The 22,049-nt window shown below is 34.5% G+C and overlaps 1 protein-coding gene across 7 annotated transcripts in view; it reads left to right on the top strand.

Annotated features, from left to right (window-relative positions):
• The window catches only part of LOC149795468 (SMC5-SMC6 complex localization factor protein 2-like), a 115,634-nt gene that overhangs the window by 73,436 nt on the left and 20,149 nt on the right, over positions 1–22,049 (top strand). For all 7 annotated transcript variants that reach the window (XM_089965258.1, XM_089965255.1, XM_089965254.1 and 4 more), the window contains 6 exons: positions 1,062–1,205; positions 4,671–4,722; positions 5,922–6,035; positions 12,825–12,902; positions 15,493–15,571; positions 21,284–21,469. In XM_089965258.1, the coding sequence (XP_089821384.1) occupies positions 1,062–1,205; positions 4,671–4,722; positions 5,922–6,035; positions 12,825–12,902; positions 15,493–15,571; positions 21,284–21,469 (653 nt within the window). The remainder of the gene's footprint in view (positions 1–1,061; positions 1,206–4,670; positions 4,723–5,921; positions 6,036–12,824; positions 12,903–15,492; positions 15,572–21,283; positions 21,470–22,049) is intronic.

Below are 22,049 nucleotides of genomic sequence, written 5' to 3'. Positions count from 1 at the left end.
TTATGATACCTAGTTGGTCTAAATGAAAATGGTGCCAACTGTACAATGAAAATGGCTGCCATGATGACTGTTTTACAACTCATGTTGTCACTTCTCTCCCAGCATGAATGATCATTAAGCCATAGGGGTTTTCACCAACACACTTCTAATGATGTATATTTTGTCCTAAATGAAAATGGTGCCAAGCTGACACCCAGTATGTACACCATACCAACTAACTTGAAAACCACATTTCTGAAGAATATCAGAGAATGTTTTAACACTCGTCAGTTAAAAGGAAGAAATGACCTTATCTTAAATTCCTGGAAATTCTTTTCACCTCTTCAAGGGACTCTTGTTTTAGGTTATTGCCAGTTTCCATCAGTTTTAGTCTCCACTTCAATGCTGATCCTTATAATCAGCTCAGGAACCATTCAACGTTCTGGTGCAATTTGGTAGGAACTTTCTTATAGCTTTAGATGTGTCTTTTATAGGTTTTGTCTCATCAGCTCTATTTTAGATAGTTATGTCCCTTGTCAGTCAGATTCCTATCTGTAATTGGGATGTTGCTTGTATTGAAGAGTTCTTTTAGGAGTTGGATTTTAAGCTTTCCATATCATCATTTAGATGAGTTCTGGCATTCACCAAACTTAGGCTTTCCCACAAACAAATTGCAGTGGGCATGGGTGTTAGCGATGCTGCATTTTGCTGATATCTTTAAAAATTTGTAGTTGAAAAAATGTACCAGTACTTCAGGGTCATGATGTTGAAAGTTTTGATGAGAAGAAAAATAATCATCAGTTCATTGAGATACCGTTTCTTTATGCTCCGCCATGACTGGTATATGCATATAGTGTTATGCTTGTGCATCCATCCATATATCCCTCATACCTTGGTTGAGCTTGTCTTTAAGTCATTTCAGACACTGTAATGGGACATAATTTCTAGTTTGCTTTTTTGTGTTTGTTTTTAACTAAAGGACAACCATTGACTATAACAAGGAATAAACAAAAAATCAGTTTATAATTACCATTTTTCAGTCTCTTATTTCAGCATCATTAATCTACTTTTGGTCATTTCAGTGTCTGTCCATAGGAGTTACCCAGTGATGGAAGGCTGCATGGAACAGATTGTTCACATTCTTCACCTTCAACAGAATCTAAAGAAACTCCCAGTCACCTGGTCTCCTACTGTGGCAGATATTCTATCTGTCTTTGTCAACTATGGTATGAGCTTAATATTCAAAAAGAAGGCGGCAGTAAAAAAATCTTTAGAGGAGACTAGAAATCAAAATTTTCCTTTTACGTATGTAATTCTCTACAGATTTTAATTCAACTGCAATGTTTATAAATTAACTATCGTATAGTGATTATATTGCGTGGAAGATACCACAGTTCCGGAAATTGCTGAGTTTTTCCGAGTTTTGATGAGATGACAGATCACGTGGTACCGTGACGCTATACTAGCCAGTCCTTGAATACAAACAGGAACATTGGTGAGCGAGGCTGACAAGAGACCACATTTGGGTTGCACATTCAAAAGTTTAATCTGCAGTCTGATATAATAGTTTATGTACTGTACTGGTAAGTGCTAAAAGAAATTTGTTAGGCACAGGCCCCGGGCTAGTGACTTAAATAAACTAAAAGTCCTGAATGAAATTCCACAAGCCCGGACAGTTCATACCTCCCGATTTTGGGGGTATTTCCTCATCTACCTCCCGATCTCGTAATATCTCTCAATTTTGCGCAGCGAAGTCCCGATTATTACATTATGTCTGTCAATTTTCATTTGTCAGAAGAAAAAACCCCAACCCCAAACCATTTATAAATATAACGTATGCAATCCACAGTCTAAACTGCCACACTGCAGACATCATAGCGATATGACTGAAAAATTGTTAAAGCTACGTTAAAAATTCAAATCACACGCGCACACGTCTAAACCTGGCACTGGACGAAATAATTAATATCATACAACACGTTTTTTTCTTCTTCAGTAAATAGAACGTGAAGATTAAACATTATTCAAGTAAATGTCAGATGTTTTTAAACAACTACAACAGTACTATAGTATAAAAAAAATATTAAAAGATTAAAATTGTCACCAATTAGCTTAAATGAATGATCACTTTGAAATTTTCTCTGCAAACAAAATTGCATCTCCATTTCCGCCAAAGAAACTCGGCCAGTTAACACCTGACATTCCTCTACTGTATATGAAAAGTTTAATTACCATGATTAAATTACAAGGAATAAAACAAAATATACCATGCAGTATATGTGGCCCTAAAGAACTAATTCTGAATAAATATTTTATTCAGCAAACAGTGTTACATGCATTAAGACTTAAACCTAAGGAAATAAGGTGGGGCATAAAACGTGTGAAAAACTGTTGCCAGATGTATGGTAACTTGTGACTGCAGATTTGAACAGTTAAAATGAAGTCCATGGCATCGTAAATAACAACAAAATAGGCATTGTTTATTTGGCAATCAATTGCTGGTGCTTACACATACACACACTGTCGAACATGGTTTCTTTGAAGTATGTCCGAAGGGCAGTCCTTTTCACAAGATCAATGCAAGGATAAGGATTATGTTCATTAGTCACACCGGCTTTATTGTTTGCATACTTAAATCAAAACTTTAGCTAATTTGCAATTTAGCCAGAACTGACCAGAATATGCAAAAGGGGCTTGTCATGGGGGAATAATAAGGCATATCACAGGGAGAAAAGGCACGTCAAATGGGCGGTCGCACATTGGGGCAAGGGGGGGGGTCAATAGTCCCCCCCCCACATCCGTTCTATTGTCAGACAGTTAAGGTGAAACTTTGACGTCCTTTTTTTTAATCGCTGCTTTTTAAACTGCCCAAGGAATAGTTTTATATCAGTTCCAATTATTACAGATTACCGTTTATGCATACTACATGTATACAATGCATTTTTGTAAAATAATTTTTAATTTTTATAAGATTACTGAAAATTGTGTTTTCTCAAAACACAACAGGTTTAGAATCTTATTTTTAGCAAAGCTTCCATTTGATTAAAATCAAATCTAAATTTCACCTAGGACAGTGGTGATTTGATTTAGATTGTGCCGTGTTAAGGCATGTATGTCAACATCTTGAAAATACATTTACTCATTTCACCAGCACAATAAAAGTTTCCTCAGGCAAACAATTTTTGTTTCGACAAGCCTGACAGGCACCTCACTTTGAATACAGGATGGGCCGGAACTAAAACCAGAAGGGGCCCAGGGTGTCGGGCTATCAGATTTGTTTTTAGCACTGCTGTTTTAGATAAAAGATATGTGGATTGATTATTGCATTTTGTGGTCACTTACTCGTCCTTCTGCCTATTTTCGTAACTCACACGTTTAACACTTTTCCCAGGATTTAAAATGTCCAAAGGTATGTCTGGAACAGCGCCAACTTTTAGTCTAGGCCTAGCATTTGCGTATCTTTGAGCTGCCATTTTTTCATGATCCCTCTCGTAACATTCCTTTGAGAAATGTAACGAGCACATAGTGCTGTATGGTGTTGCTTTGAAATCGACTCGTTTGTAATAATGTACCCATTCTTTCATTATGCCTTTATCTTTCGGAAAAGAAAAAAAATTATGTCCACATGCTTTTCTTAATGTTCTGTTACACCCGTAGGCAACGCAAAACGGCATTGTCTTTTACTCTGGCAGCTCCCACTTGGGCTGCTGGAGTCGCTACTATGACGTCACATCCCGAAAGTAACTGAATAGGCGTGGAAATTTTGCATACGAGGTCACGGAAATTCAGCTCCTAGAAGATAGGCCAATATTTAAATATTGGCATTAGGGTCGCAGATGATACTTCAGAATAAGGTTTTCTGCTATAGTACTTTTATTATTATTCTATATTTCCATTGGTTTCTGGTCTCCTTTAGGAAGACAGTTTAGCATTTACTGTACTTGTTTATAAGTTGAATACAACTGCAAAGACCATATACCCTGATCTGCTTTCATGTAATGAACAGGCAGATCAGGGTCTTTGTTGCTTATTTTACTTTTTATTTCTAACAGATTTTGCTATAAAGATGTGATGCTACAGATGGTTACATTTTCCTCTGATTTTCAACAAATATTCTCCAAAGTATGTTAGGGATAATTGTATTTTGTTATCAGAGTTACTGATGTATATTGATGTTTATACTGTTTTATTGTGATAGGATAATGTAAGCATGAAAATATGTAAAGACTGTGTATCTCCTAATTAATATTCTGAATTCAGTAAGCTATATGAGATAAGGTATGGCTCCAAATCTGTTGTGTCATGTGTCATCTGTTACTTGTCATCAATAGCTCCCCTTTTCTCAAAATGAAAGTCCAGTTTACGTTAAACCTTTACAGCAAGTAATCTTGTATCAAGGCCTTTCAAGTTTGCACAAATGATGCTAATACTACATCAAATGTATCTTGTACTTAAAACAAAAAAAACATCTTTCAAAGCCACTGAACTGAAGTTGAGTTTCTCAGCAAGATATAGACACATGTTAGAAGTGCCATTTAAACCAACAAAAAAATAACTGTCTACACCACTGAACAGGCTTAGTTCAACAAACACCATTTCACATTAGATTCTTCTATTGTACACTTTTTATCCTGTTTTAAATTTCCATGTGATGAAATGATAACTTTTCCTTTTCTTTCCTTTTATTATAGGAGCTGACCTAGAAACACTTGTTCCAGAGGACCAGGCAGTTGCAGAAATGAGGTCAGAGCATTAGAAAGTTAAGTTTTGCATGTGAAACTTAGGCGAGACATAGTTAACATATATGCTGCTTATAAGTCGGCTCCAACTGGGAACTGCATAGACCCTGATCTTTCAGCTTTTTTATGGATTGCTCTGAAATTTGGTACATACCATGACTATCATTTGAAGATGTGCATCTTGTGACATGACATGACATGATATGATATGATATGGCCATGTGTTGAAGTGCTGTTAAAACCTACAGAAACAAAATCTGATTGCTTCTAACAAACTGCTTATACCCAGATCTCATGGCATATTCTGCAACATTAAATCTTGGTGTTGAGCAATTCGCAGGTGGATCCAACTTGTGTGCAAGTATATAGGGTATATCTGGATTTGTTTAGCTGGCCTGCCAACAGTTACAATTTGAGCCCAAGTCTTTGAAAATGACCATTAAAATAAGGACTTGGGGAATAAAATACAAAATTATGGAAATATGATTATTGTGGTACAATCCTGATAATAGCTTATCTGTTTGATTTGGATTGATGTGTACTATTAGATTTAGTGAAGTCAGTTGTTCAAGACAAAAGGGAAAATAAATCTCTTAATAATTTTTAATAGTTTGTACATAAGAATCAAAAGGAATATTCAGATTCTTAGGGCAAAAAAGCAGAAAGGGCAATAATTACATTTATTGAATGTCGTGTATTGAGTATGCCACATGGCAGGAGAGATGATTGCCATAGCCACGCGAAATTGAAACAGAAGTCAAGGTTTACATCAAGTTGCCATACTGAGAAGTTCATGTTAGGGTTGGCAGGTCTGGATTAGTGTCACTATTGACATAGACATGTGTCCAGTTTTTGCTTTCTGCTTTATGTTGAGGAGCAATAGTCTCTTCAGGTAGGTCACAATAAATGATTTTTAGTTATGGTTAGGGTTTGGGATTCGGGTCAGTGGTCATGCAGAGGTGGAGGATGTTGGACACAGCGTTCTACAGAATGCATGTTTTGGTCTGAAATTTTCTGTCCTTTTCTTTCATTGCCATTGACATTCACTATCAAAACTAAAGAATTATAAGACTGAAGAGTACTTCTTTGAAGATTGTTTCACTTCAAGACTAGTCTTTTATTCTTTTATAATTCAATTTGGATCACACTTCAGACAAAATTTAGTTACTAGCTTTTTATAGTTATATCATTAATGTTTTGAAGCGAGAAATTGGTACGTCAAACAGAAGGTGTAGATGGTGCAGAACAACAGGAAAAATACAACCTTGAGAACTTGAAGATGGTCCTGCAAGTCATTAACATAGCAATGCAGGGACGGTAAGAGCTATCGGATGTATGCAAATCTTCCTTAATATATTGGAGTAGAAAAGCAGTAGTAGCCTATTTTTGGTTTCCAAATATATTAAAATCCAGAAACTTTCATTAATTGACAAAAGAATGGAAAAAGTCTATTCATGATTTACAGGATTTATGAAGCTTGAAAATTGATCACATACACCATGAATGTCCATAACACAGTTAATTGATTGCATACACCATGAATGACCATAACACAGCAAATTGATTACATACACCATGAATGACCATAACACAACAAATTGATTACATACACCATGAATGTCCATAACACAGCAAATTGATTATATACACTTTGAATGACTAGAACACAGCAAATTGATTACATACACCATGAATGACCATAACACAGCAAATTTATTACATACATCATGAATGACCATAACACAGCAAATTGATTACATACACCATGAATGACCATAGCACAGCAAATTGATTACATACACCTTGAATGACCATAACACAGCAAATTGATTACATACACCATGAATGACCATAACACAGCAAATTTATTACATACATCATGAACGACCATAACACAACAAATTGATTACATACACCATGAATGACCATAACACAGCAAATTGATTACATACACCTTGAATGACCATAACACAGCAAATTGATTACATACACCATGAATGACCATAACACAGCAAATTGATTACGTGCATCATGAATGACCATAACACAACAAATTGATTACATACACCATGAATGACCATAACACAGCAAATTGATTACATACACCATGAATGACCATAACACAACAAATTGATCACATACACCATGAATGTCCATAACACAGTTAATTGATTGCATACACCATGAATGACCATAACACAGCAAATTGATTACATACACCATGAATGACCATAACACAGCAAATTGATTACATACACCATGAATGACCATAACACAGCAAATTTATTACATACATCATGAATGACCATAACACAACAAATTGATTACATACACTATGAATGACCATAACACAGCAAATTGATTATATACACCCTGAATGACTAGAACACAGCAAATTGATTATATACACCCTGAATGACTAGAACACAGCAAATTGATTACATACATCATGTATGACCATAACACAGCAAATTGATTACATGCACCATTAATGACCATAACACAGCAAATTGATTACATACACCATGAATTACCATAACACAGCAAATTTATTACATATACCATGAATGACCATAACAAGGCAAATTGATTACATACAACCTGAATGATAATAACACAGCAAATTGATTACATACACCCTGAATGACTATAACACAACAAATTCATTTCATACACCCTGAATGACCATAACACAGCAAATTGATTACATACACCATGAATGACCATAACACAGCAAATTGATTACATACATCATGAATGACCATAACACAGCAAATTGATTACATACACCATGAATGACCATAACACAGCAAATTGATTACATACATCATGTATGACCATAACACAGCAAATTGATTACATACACCATGAATGACCATAACACAGCAAATTGATTACATACACCTTGAATGAGCATAACACAGCAAATTGATTACATACACCATGAATGACCATAACACAGCAAATTGATTACATACATCATGAATGACCATAACACAGCAAATTGATTACATACACCATGAATGACCATAACACAGCAAATTGATTACATACATCATGTATGACCATAACACAGCAAATTGATTACATACACCCTGAATGATCATAACACAGCAAATTGATTACATACACCATGAATGACCATAACACAGCAAATTGATTACATACACCTTGAATGAGCATAACACAGCAAATTGATTACATGCACCATGAATGACCATAACACAGCAAATTGATTACATACACCATGAATGACCATAACACAACAAATTGATTACATGAACCATTAATGACCATAACAAAGCAAATTGATTACATATAACCTGAATGATCATAACACAGCAGATTGATTACATACACCCTGAATGACTATAACACAGCAAATTGATTACATACACCATGAATGACCATAACACAACAAATTGATTACATACACCCTGAATGACCATAACACAGCAAATTGATTACATACACCATGAATGACTATAACACAGCAAATTGATTACATACACCATGAATGACCATAACACAACAAATTGATTACATACACCCTGAATGACCATAACACAGCAAATTGATTACATACACCATGAATGACCATAACACAGCAAATTGATTACATACATCATGAATGACCATAACACAGCAAATTTATTACATACACCATGAATGACCATAACACAGCAAATTGATTACATACACCTTGAATGACCATAACACAGCAAATTTATTACATACACCATGAATGACCATAACACAGCAAATTGATTACATACACCATGAATGACCATAACACAGCAAATTGATTACATACACCATGAATGACCATAACACAGCAAATTGATTACATACACCATGAATGACCATAACACAACAAATTGATCACATACACCATGAATGTCCATAACACAGTTAATTGATTGCATACACCATGAATGACCATAACACAGCAAATTGATTACATACACCATGAATGACCATAACACAGCAAATTGATTACATACACTATGAATGACCATAACACAGCAAATTTATTACATACATCATGAATGACCATAACACAACAAATTGATTACATACACCATGAATGACCATAACACAACAAATTGATTACATACACCATGAATGACCATAACACAGCAAATTGATTACATACATCATGAATGACCATAACACAGCAAATTGATTACATACACCATGAATGACCATAACACAACAAATTGATTACATACACCATGAATGACCATAACACAGCAAATTGATTACATACACTATGAATGACCATAACACAGCAAATTGATTATATACACCCTGAATGACTAGAACACAGCAAATTGATTATATACACCCTGAATGACTAGAACACAGCAAATTGATTACATACATCATGTATGACCATAACACAGCAAATTGATTACATGCACCTTGAATGAGCATAACACAGCAAATTGATTACATACACCCTGAATGACCATAACACAGCAAATTGATTACATACATCATGTGTGACCATAACACAGCAAATTGATTACATGCACCATTAATGACCATAACACAGCAAATTGATTACAAATACCATGAATTACCATAACACAGCAAATTTATTACATACACCATGAATGACCATAACAAGGCAAATTGATTACATACAACCTGAATGATAATAACACAGCAAATTGATTACATACACCCTGAATGACTATAACACAACAAATTGATTTCATACACCCTGAATGACCATAACACAGCAAATTGATTACATACATCATGTATGACCATAACACAGCAAATTGATTACATACACCTTGAATGAGCATAACACAGCAAATTGATTACATACACCATGAATGACCATAACACAGCAAATTGATTACATACATCATGTATGACCATAACACAGCAAATTGATTACATACATCATGTATGACCATAACACAGCAAATTGATTACATACACCTTGAATGAGCATAACACAGCAAATTGATTACATACACCCTGAATGACCATAACACAGCAAATTGATTACATACACCATGAATGACCATAACACAACAAATTGATTACATGAACCATTAATGACCATAACAAAGCAAATTGATTACATATAACCTGAATGATCATAACACAGCAGATTGATTACATACACCCTGAATGACTATAACACAGCAAATTGATTACATACACCATGAATGACCATAACACAGCAAATTGATTACATACACCATGAATGACCATAACACAGCAAATTGATTACATACATCATGTATGACCATAACACAGCAAATTGATTACATACACCCTGAATGATCATAACACAGCAAATTGATTACATACACCATGAATGACCATAACACAGCAAATTGATACATACACCTTGAATGAGCATAACACAGCAAATTGATTACATGCACCATGAATGACCATAACACAGCAAATTGATTACATACACCATGAATGACCATAACACAACAAATTGATTACATGAACCATTAATGACCATAACAAAGCAAATTGATTACATATAACCTGAATGATCATAACACAGCAAATTGATTACATACACCCTGAATGACTATAACACAGCAAATTGATTACATACACCATGAATGACTATAACACAGCAAATTGATTACATACACCATGAATGACCATAACACAACAAATTGATTACATACACCCTGAATGACCATAACACAGCAAATTGATTACATACACCATGAATGACTATAACACAGCAAATTGATTACATACACCCTGAATGATCATAACACAGCAAATTGATTACATACACCCTGAATGACTATAACACAGCAAATTGATTACATACACCATGAATGACTATAACACAGCAAATTGATTACATACACCCTGAATGATCATAACACAGCAAATTGATTACATACACCCTGAATGACTATAACACAGCAAATTGATTACATACACCATGAATGACCATAACACAACAAATTGATTACATACACCCTGAATGACCATAACACAGCAAATTGATTACATACACCATGAATGACCATAACACAGCAAATTGATTACATACATCATGAATGACCATAACACAGCAAATTTATTACATACACTATGAATGACCATAACACAGCAAATTGATTACATACACTCTGAATGACCAAAACACAGCAAATTGATTACATACACCCTGAATGATAATAACACAGCAAATTGATTACATACACCCTGAATGATAATAACACAGCAAATTGATTACATACACCCTGAATGATAATAACACAGCAAATTGATTACATATATCATGAATGACCATAACACAGCAAATTTATTACATACACTATGAATGACCATAACACAGCAAATTGATTACATACACTCTGAATGACCAAAACACAGCAAATTGATTACATACACCCTGAATGATAATAACACAGCAAATTGATTACATACACCCTGAATGATCATAACACAGCAAATTGATTACATACATCCTCAATGATCATAACACAGCAGATTGATCATAACACGGCAAATTAATTTGAATCATCATGACTTAATGAATCCCATAATATGTGAAGTTAAATTCTTATAATTACAAATAGTTGTAAAGATAATATCTCTCAAGAAATAAATAATAAAATCATTGTTTAGAAATACTGTCAAAGCATTCACAAGTAGTAGGATCTAATAGCATCTGGTTTTCTGCATCGTATTTGATTTTATCCAGTCTAAATGTTTGTTACAAAGGCTTGGTAAGAAATTTTAAATATGTAGGATTACTTGAAAGATTTTGCTCTAAGTTTGATCTTTTGTAAACGGTAGTAAAATCTAAACCTGTATTTTTAGAACTCTCTCTCTTTCTGTATGGTGTGCTAGATTTGTATTTTATCTATGGAAATGAAAGAGGGACTGCTGTATGTATTTGCTTATAATACGAGTTCAGCTTCAAACAACATAAACCCTTATCTGCCATTACATAATGCACTGATGGGCCTGGGTCTGTGATCTAATGATTAATCCTAATAAGTGGCATAGCCCCTGATTTTCATGCTTCTATGACTTGGCTGTGTACTTGGACTTGTTCCTTTGTGGAGCAGTCAAGACTTGGCTGTGTACTTGGACTTGTTCCTTTGTGGAGCAGTCAAGACTTGGCTGTGTACTTGGACTTGTTCCTTTGTGGAGCAGTCAAGACTTGGCTGTGTACTTGGACTCGTTCCTTTGTGGAGCAGTCAAGACTTGGCTGTGTACTTGGACTTGTTCCTTTGTGGAGCAGTCAAGACTTGGCTGTGTACTTGGACTTGATCCTTTGTGGAGCAGTCAAGACTTGGCTGTGTACTTGGACTTGTTCCTTTGTGGAGCAGTCAAGACTTGGCTGTGTACTTGGACTTGTTCTTTTGTGGAGCAGTCAAGACTTGGCTGTGTACTTGGACTTGTTCTTTTGTGGAGCAGTCAAGACTTGGCTGTGTACTTGGACTTGATCCTTTGTGGAGCAGTCAAGACTTGGCTGTGTACTTGGACTTGTTCCTTTGTGGAGCAGTCAAGACATCATTCAGTTCTTTTGTTTTGATGCCGTATAATATATCTCATATGGACATTACTTTTGTGGAATTTTCAATCATATGGACCAATAGAATGTCCACTGGTCACACAATTTATTGTTTAAATTTATCAGTTATCCAGACATAGTTATCATAAAGGATATAGTTCACCTATTACTGCAACAGTTTCTTGTTTTGGTACATTTTGCATTGATTAAACCTACAACATTGTGAACCTGAAATATTTGGTTTTCAAATTAGTGGCTTCAGCATGATAATGAAAGTGGATAACTTTGATGTGCGATTATTTTTCCAGTGTACTGTATTTTTTCAATCTTTATGGTCTTCTGTTAACAGTATTTAAATATATTATGTAGGTTGTAATAAACTATTTTTTTTAATTTAACATTAAAAATAGCCTAAGACAGTGTGTGGAATGCCAGGATTTTCATTGCTTTTTTGAAGTGTACCTTGTCAGATTTAATATTGAAGTATGCCTTTGCAGATTGATCTGCATTTTTCTTTTTGTTAGAAACTATTTTGCATGCATGCTCATGTTTCATTTTTAAAATTTCCATCACAGTCCACAGTACAGCCCAGATGACTTAAATATGATGATCAAGGTGCTGTTTTCCATGGCTCTGGACAGATCCCAGGATATGTAAGTCATTTCATTACAAATGCAAGTCAGTATTTAATCAAGTAAACAGGATGTGCTGAAACTTCTAAAACATCTATGTAAAGAATTTATGAGTTTATGGTATGATTCTTTTTACATATTATATGTTTTGAATCATCTGTCCATCAATATTTTCTGTCTTGTTTTATTTTGTTTTGGTACCAGCTACAGAACAGCATTATCACTGAAAGTCTGCAGGAAAGTTCCTTTTAATATCTTGTAACAAAATTTTCCATTTGCTAGCCACACCACCAAATATATAGAAACCCATATTCCCCCCCCCCCCAACCACTTGGCAAGTTCTTATAGAATTGATAGGAAAGTGCCACATAATATCACACGGAGAATTGTCCATTTGGTTTAATTTTCATGCTGCTTTTACATCATGGAAATTCAGGAACTTGTGCTGCATGACCTACTGGGAAATTGAGATCATTTATCATGCAAATTGTTTGGAATTGGAAACTTGTGAAGATTTAGCTAGATGGAATTTTCCTTATAGACGGTATATGTAATTCCTGACAGATTTTTTTAACAGTATGGAACAGGCACATTGTTCTACAGTAATTGTTTCTAAATCTGTCCTAGCATTTGGTCATTTCACTTGGAGCATGAAATTTTACATTCTGTATCATGGTCATGAGTGAACTGCTTAGAATTATAGGTCTGTACGGTGATTGTTTGAGTTTTTAGACATTAACTTTTATAAACCTGTCATAAGGAAGAGCGTGTTATGTTATAGTGTTGTCTGTCTGTCTTTCTGTACACCCATCTGTTATTATTTACACTGTATTCCATGAGTCAATCATATTTCTTATGTTTTTATATGTTAAATATGTATGCCATAATTAAGATGATGTTATTTATGAGGTCACTTTTTACCTTCAAGTAGTGGGTACATTTGTTACAGGTGATGAATTACAGTGAAACCCCTTTAAACCGAACCTTCTATATCCCAAGACCTCACGATGAAACATTTTTGTGGATCCGGAATTTGACCTTTTTTAGTAATTTTTTCTCTTTAGTAAACTGAAACTGCGCGAAGCCAATTACCAAAACAAATTTTGCTCCCAAATTTCAATTTTACACCAATATGATTCAGACCGTAACTCACTTAAAATTTGGACATGTATTTAGCTGCTACATTCCCGACACGTGCTGGAACAGATTATTTACATTTGGCAAATACATTAATGTGGTCATCAGTGTTTGAAACAATACTTAAATTAAAACATAGTAGATCTGACAAAAAAGTCTCGCATAAAAAGAAGAGCCCACTTTTCAAGTAAATTATTAATAACAGATAACAAATTAGCCATTTAAGAAAGATTGTGTTTATTTGCTTATGAGCTAATTGTGATTGGTGTTATTTGTTTGTATAAATGATCCATGGAATGTTATTTTTTTATCAGTTACCTGGGCTTTTGTATCCAGTCTCACTTTTGATGCTGTGCCAGTGGAGTTTGACAAAACAGTATTCTAAAAGATTCTCTCTATTGTTTTTTAAAGGAGAAAAATCATTACATACATGCATTTAAGACATTAGAATGATGGATTAAGCATCGTAGGATTGAACTCTTATTGCAGGATAAAATTAGTCTAATCAAAGTGTATGAACCTGCTGTAAAACTTGTTATAGGTACATTATGAATTATACAGAGTATTTAAACATCATGGATTATCATTCTTCATTCTGATGAACTATAGTAAAGTTATATAAGTATCTTGTTTCTCAAACATTTCTTGAGATGAGTGTATTTCTGTGTGGAATAAATTGTGTTTATTATTGTCCAGATGTGATTATTGTCCAGATGTGATTATTGTCCAGATGTATTATTGAAATAATTTTTCTTTATATGTTATAAAGCAAACAGCTTTCCTTTTATGTACACTATGAAACAGACAGATGTTCTCTCATAACTAGTATTTACAGGTAAATTATAATGTGATTCGTTATAAAATGATTCCACTTATAACACGATGGCAGCATATCTCCCATTTTTTATTTGAAGGTGACCTCTCTTTTTAACATCCTTAATACATGCACTCGGAAAAGCCGATTATTCATATCCATAGCAGATTATATGATCAAGAGGTTAGTTAAAACTGATGACATTGAAATTTTGATGCACATTTTCTATGGAGAAGTTTTTCGAAATTTTTTTTATTGCAATTGCATTATAATGGGTTTTGCTTGTATAAAAGCTTGTAAGTCGAATCAAACTTTAAAAAAAACCCCAAAGATCCTGATCTGCTATAGCATAATGCACCTGTATATCAGGGTGTATTTTGTTTGTTCTACTGATTACTTCTAACAAACTACACAGACCCACATCTGCCAGCACCATATGTGACGGCATATCTGGGTCTGTGCTGTTTACAGTTGGACTTGAATTATAAGTGAGTTCATGTACTACATTCAGTCTCTCTCTCATCACATAAGTGCTTATAAAAAAAACCATTTTTTTCAATCTGTGAAATCCTCAGTAAATTGAAAATTAAATTTGGCCTCCAGAGTTTTTTGGGTTTCAAGGGGTTTCACTTTATTTGGTAAATCTTTCTTTATTTACAGGTATGTAGCATGTTATGAGTTGCAGATGTGCATTGCATCTGTGTTGCACCTGTATTCGGATGATGAGTGGAATAAACAGGTAAATCATTCTTATTACTGGATATTGATTCTAAATCTTCCTTGGCTTTGTCACTTTTTTTTCTTTGTCACATCTATTTTTTCCAAAGGGTGAAGTGATAGTGTTTTCAATACTGATTAATCAAAAAGTGTCTTCTCCATTGGTTATTTCATCTAGTTATGTTGATAAAGACTAATATTTAGATAATTCTGTCTTAAGAAATGGACAACTAAGTTTTCCTTATGATACTTAGGTGGTCCTACATGAAAATAGTGCTGACCTGGTGTCCAGTTAGGCCACCATGGCAGCCATATTGAAAATCCTATTATTGCTACTCCTACATGAATGGTTATATCAACAAGGGATTTTCACCAAAAAGACATCTAGTTGATCCGAAATGAAAATGGTGCTGGTCTGACCTCCAAAAATGGCCACCATTTCAGACATCTTAAAAATCATGTTATCACATCTCTACTTGAACAGAAGGTACTATTGACATAAGGTTTTTGCCAGAAGTCTTCTTATGATGTCCAGTTAGTCTTAAATAAAAATATTGCCAATCTGATGTCCAGTGTGGTCACCATAAAAGCCATCATGAAAATCCTGTTATTGCTGCTCCTGAATGGAAGTTATTGTCTCTACTTCTCATTAAATGGATGGCAACATTGAGTTTTCACCAGTAGACTTCTTATGATGTCTAGTTGGTCCTGAATGAAAATGGTGCCAGTCATACATCCAGTAGGGCTGCCAAGACTGTCTTAAAAATCTTGTTCTCACTACTCCCCTGATTGGTTGATCATTATGACATGTTTTTTTTTAAAAATCCAAGTCCTGAATAAAAGTCATGCCATTCATAAATCCAGTATGGTTCCTGGATGACTTACGTAATATTTTGTGTCACTTCTCCCCTGAATGCTTGTTCATTATGACTTGGGTTTTTATCGAAGTCCTGAATAAAAGTTGTGCCATTTATAAATCCAATATGGTTCCTGGATGACTTTCATAAAATTTTGTGTCACTACTCCCCTGAATGGATGATCATTATGATATGGGTTTTGTATCAAAAGACTTCTAATGATATCTGCTTTGTGTGAAATGAAAATGGTGCCAAGCTGACTTAAGTTAAGAGGAAGAAATGGTCTTGAATTCCTGGAAATTCTTTTTTGCCATTAGAACTTAAGTCTCTTTTAGGGTCTCTTTTTGTTTCACTGCATGTTATCAACAGGGATTGGAAACTCCTTTATGCTACTATAGTAAACCAACAAGATCAGGTTATTTACCAAATCTTTCAAGATTTAGTGGGAATGAAAACAAAGAAGTGGACAGAAAGTGCAGAGTTGTGAAATGATGCTGAATGTGTAAGAAATTTACAGCTGTAAACTTGTTTCTCTGTCAACCCCTAATGAGTTAATCAGATCAAGAATGTTATTTTCCTCCAATTAAGGCTATGTTTTTGCTGCAAGTTTTAAGACAAACTTACTGTACATAATAAGCACAAATGTTTGCCCTATATTTTAAAGTTCTGAAGGTATACCGGTAATTGTGCTCAGCATTAAGAGGTTAGTGTTAGGACTGGTCAGACTGGTATTAGGATAATGTGACCGGTTGTGACATGATGCTACATGTCTGCGGCATGATGCCCCAGTGCTAGACATCACTAAACTGCCACACAGCAGATGTCATAGCGATATGACAAATTTTGTTAAAGCTGCATTAAAAATATAACAAAATCCAAAAAACACGCCAACATATATACTCTAGTGTCATACTGACAAGCAAGTTTCGGTTAAAATGGATCAAAAGTAGAAGTTCTTACATTCTTGAAGGTCTTTGGTTAGGCATGTAAGACATTTTTGTTAGAATATTTTTTATTGGACATAATTGATATCGTGCAAATTACCATAAATTCTTGGAAATGTTATGAAAGTTAAAAAAAATCTGACTTGTAGAATTTATGTTATAGAGATTTAAAGTTTGCTTTAAAAAATTGGCTACATAAATCAGCTATGTCAGTGCCTTGTGTCTTGTGTGAAAAAAACATAAAACTTTTTCGTCCCCCTTTTCACAAAAAGTAGTGCCAGATTTATGTTGCAAAATGTTGTGAAGATTTTGGTGAACTTTTATATAGATCTTTCTGACTAATATGGCTACTATGTGTTGTAAGTAACGATTTAGACTTGAAGGTGTTCATGGTCTGCAATTTTTCTAGACCTGACAACCCTTATGATTTGACTGAAACTTTTAAAGAAATGACCCTTAAAATATGGACTTGAGAAATTAAGGTACAAATTATGGAATTATGATTGTTGCTGTAAAATATAAATACCTGCTTCTCTGCGTTTGATTCTGATCCAGGTTTCATATTAGATTCAGTGAAATTGGTCAGGGAACCATACTGACTTTATAGGAGTATCTCAGGCACTTTAAGCTGCACATAATTTTTGATGCAGTACGTCTGAATGATTAAGCTGTTTCTTATTAGTAGTTTCTAAAAATGGTGTCCAACAAGGAATACATTTTTAAGTCGAAAGGGACAATAAGGTTTTAGTAGTACTGAATAATAAAATGGAATATTCAGATTCTTGGGACAAAAAAGCAGAAAGGGTAACAATCATGTTTATTGGACTTTATGTGTTGATTTGAGCATGTCTTGTCGCATAAGAGATGATTGTTGTCGCAAGATGAAATTTTAAAAAAGCAGATTATTACACCAAGTTGAGAGATAGCAAGAACCATTGAGTTTCATTGGATTGGAACTGCAGTTTGTAATAATGTACTGAAGGTAATTAAGGTCCAAGTGTAATATACAAACATATCAGTCTTGAATCACACTTCTGAATTTTTAAAATGCATGTTTTCTAGCTTGACAATAGCAGTACGAGTTTTTTTTTACACCTTACTGAAAACTGGTGTAGCTTACGGAAAAAAATCAGCTGCCTTCCTGAGAAGGTCTTGTAAGGGTTGGCAGGTTTGTTTTTCAATCCTTTGCAAGTTTCATTACATCTTTTACTTACCATGATAGCTTGCACATAGTATTAGGAAAACCCCATTCATTTATGACTCAAAAGGTCAGTATTATTGAAGGTAAACCCCATTCATTTATGACTCAAAAGGTCAGTATTATTGAAGGAAAACCCCATTCATTTATGACTCAAAAGGTCAGTGTTATTGAAGGAAAATGCCATTCATTTTTGACTTGAAATGTCAGTGTTGTTGACTGAAAGAAGAATAATGGTTTCACACAGTGACCTTAGTTCTTCATTCCATACTTCAGCTAAAGTTTGTGGATGGCTTGAACTTGCCGTAAGGAAGAAGGCTATTGATTTTTGGGGTTCAAAGGTCATGAATTATAAATTTGATTAACTTTGTGTTTAGTTTAATGTTGAGGATCAGTTTTACTGTAATGTATTATTTTGCACAGCTTGAAAGTATTAATGACAGAGTGAATAAAGAGGTTGCCAGTCTCTTGTGTATATTTCTTCTTGACCCATTAACAAAGACTGCTGTGAAATGAGATTAGTTTATGTAAGCAATCAGGACTATCAAAGGTTTGTATTGTTATTTCTTAAAAAGGCCAGTAACCTTGTAGTTATAATGCTACAAATTCATTATCACTTCACCTACTGTAAAACCTGCACCCCTCCAGAAGATAGGAAACATCTAAAAGAAATTATAAAGTAAGGTTTTTTATTTTGATGAAAATGCTAAAGTCAGAACGATCAGATTTTAACAGTGATGGACTTTAAACTCTGCTACAGCATTATGGAGTAGATAAGAAATCTGGCATTATAGTAGTCAACAAGCACTTATTCAAGAAAGTGAAACATGTTAGTAAAACAATTATTTTGGAGCTGAGATATCCAAGAGACAATACCTGTGAGCTGTGGAAAATTGTACATAACAAACATAAAGAACAGTTCCTAACATGTTAAAGCTGGTCAGGCTAGCTATGTATGTGCCTCATCAGAGAGCACACTCTAATAAACAAAGTCTGGTATCAGATTAACCTCAGAAACAATCAACAGATTATACAACTAGAGGAGGATTTATTTTGGTTTAGGATTTTGATTTTAACAGAGCTTTAAAAGAGTGGATCAGGCAGAAAGAAAGATGAATATTTGAATCATAAGTAAATATTGTGCTATGGCTGTTTTCTCTTCACCACTTTTTTTTATCTCCCTCCCCCTACTTTGGTGACAAGAGTGGAGCTCCCCTCTTTTGATGAAATCCTGGCAGCAGCTCTTCAGAAATCCAAGCTGACTGCACAGATTATCACCCTGTATAATACCAAATAAATGTATGTATAATACCAAATAAATGTATGTTCTTTAAGGGTGGGATTTTGAATAATTTCAAAATTATGAATCGGGACTTTGTCCCCAGGGCAGATAGAGATCCAGGGGAATGCTGGTTGTATATATGACTCTTCCAATTTAGGTAGAGAAAATATACATATAGTCAAGGAAAGAAGATAAATGGTACCAGCATTAATGGACAATGATGTAGCTATGTACTTCCCCTCAACAATTTTAACACATGTGTTAATTGGCATTCACAAGCTGACATGTGTAAATTAGCATTCACAAGCTGACATATATCAACTATCAGGTGAGCAATATCAGGTCCACTTGGTGGTCTTTTATTGTTTATTGATTACTGTGAAACTTGCTGTATAATATGGTCAGCATCTAAAGATGCACTTGTTTACCAATCAAGATATTTCTTTCATCTTTGTAAAAGTTACTGCCCATTTTTTTAACAGCTGGATGCAGTATAATACAGATTTTCTTGAATGTAACTGTGACTTGCAGTTTTTAACTCCACAGGTCATAGACAAGAAGAGCTTATGGGATGGCTTTTTACTAAACAGCTTTATATGATGTCTGGTTGGTCCAAATGGTGCCATTCAGACATTCTGTATGCCTGCCACAGTGTGCATCTGGAAACTTTGTTTTCACTATTTCTTCTGAACAGATTGTAACGTCAGCATGGGGTTTTCATTGAAAGACTTCTTATGAGTTCTAGACAGTCCTAAATGAAAATGGTGCAGATCTAATTTGACTGCTACAATGGCCATCTTGAAAATCTTATCACTAATTCTCAAAGATAGCTGGTCAAATCAACATTGTGCTTTTGCCAAAATACCTCATATGATGTCTAGTTGGTACTAAATAGAAATGGTGCCAGTCTGATATAAAATATGGTTACCAAGGCATCTATTAAGAAAATCTCCTCCAAAACAGAAGGCGATATCAACTTGGGATTTTCACCAGATTGCTTCTTATGATGCATTGTTGGTTCTGAATGAAAATGTTGCCAAGTTGACATTCAGTATGCCCACCAACAGCAGCTAATTTTAAAATCTTTTATCGTTGGAAAATATCAAAGATGGTTTCAACACTAGGCATTTAAAAGAAGATAGAAATTCTTTTAAGACAGAAGAGTGTCAGTCCCATTAAGAGACAGATGTTACTATGAAACTTGGGAATCGTCATCATTGGAGTACATGCACATGTTGATCAATCATTGCACTAGCACTGTTTTCAGAAAAGTTGCCCTTTTTTTGTCTGCTTCAGACTCATTTCTCTCATGGGGTAGCAGTGGGATGTGAGAGAGGCAAGGGTATATTTACGTTAGTACATTGCTGACCATTTTAATTTTGGAAAGATATTATTTTGTAAACACAGGGTTTACTTGTATTTAAAAATGTTATTTGAACTTTTTTTGATTCAGAGAATCAGACTCTGCAGGCTAATAAGTAGTCTCTCTGACCACCACCACAACCAGATGTATCTTGCAAAGTTACTTCCCCTTGGCAATAGAGGGAGCTATTTGCAGAAGCGATGCAGTTTCCTAATGCTAAGATGCCTTCTTCTAAAGGAGAAGGATCAAGCTGATGAAATTTTAGAAGCCTTTCAGGTAACATTTCTGTTTATTGTCTTGCCTGTGACAAATGTTGCAAAAGGTGCAAAATAGTGGTCACTATGTCTGTCTGTCTGTCCATTCCTCCTGATACAACATTTGGCAAAGATTTATATAAAAAAAAATTTCAGTGTCTCATTTCATCAGTTGATTTCTGTATACTTTGCCCACAAATGCAATGTGGAGGTGGTTGGGGTAATATACCTGTAGTTTCATGACCAAGGAGCTTGAAAATCAAGGTTTTTCTTGGAGATGATGGATTCTTGCATCAGAGGTCAGTCACAAGATGAATCACTTCATTTTTCAGGCTAAAGGGGCTAACTTTGTGTATATATATATATATATATATATATATATATATATATATATATATATATATATATATATATTAGCTGTACATTCTTGGTCAGGTTTTCATATTTAGCTTCTGTATTTTTCACCTGTGTACATACTGTTAATAGTGGAATTGTGAGTACTATACCCTTAGAACAAAAGTAGATCACTTTGACCCTTATTTATGCAGACCAATTTGGATTCAATTTTGTGTATTGTGCTTCTTTTTTTCAAGCTTTGTTCA

This window comes from Sinohyriopsis cumingii, chromosome 7 (genome assembly GCF_028554795.1).
Source record: "Sinohyriopsis cumingii isolate HCF-2022 chromosome 7, ASM2855479v2, whole genome shotgun sequence".
Taxonomy (NCBI): domain Eukaryota; kingdom Metazoa; phylum Mollusca; class Bivalvia; order Unionida; family Unionidae; genus Sinohyriopsis; species Sinohyriopsis cumingii.
Note: the sequence above shows the minus strand (reverse complement) of the source record. Positions and strands in the feature narration are given on the sequence as shown.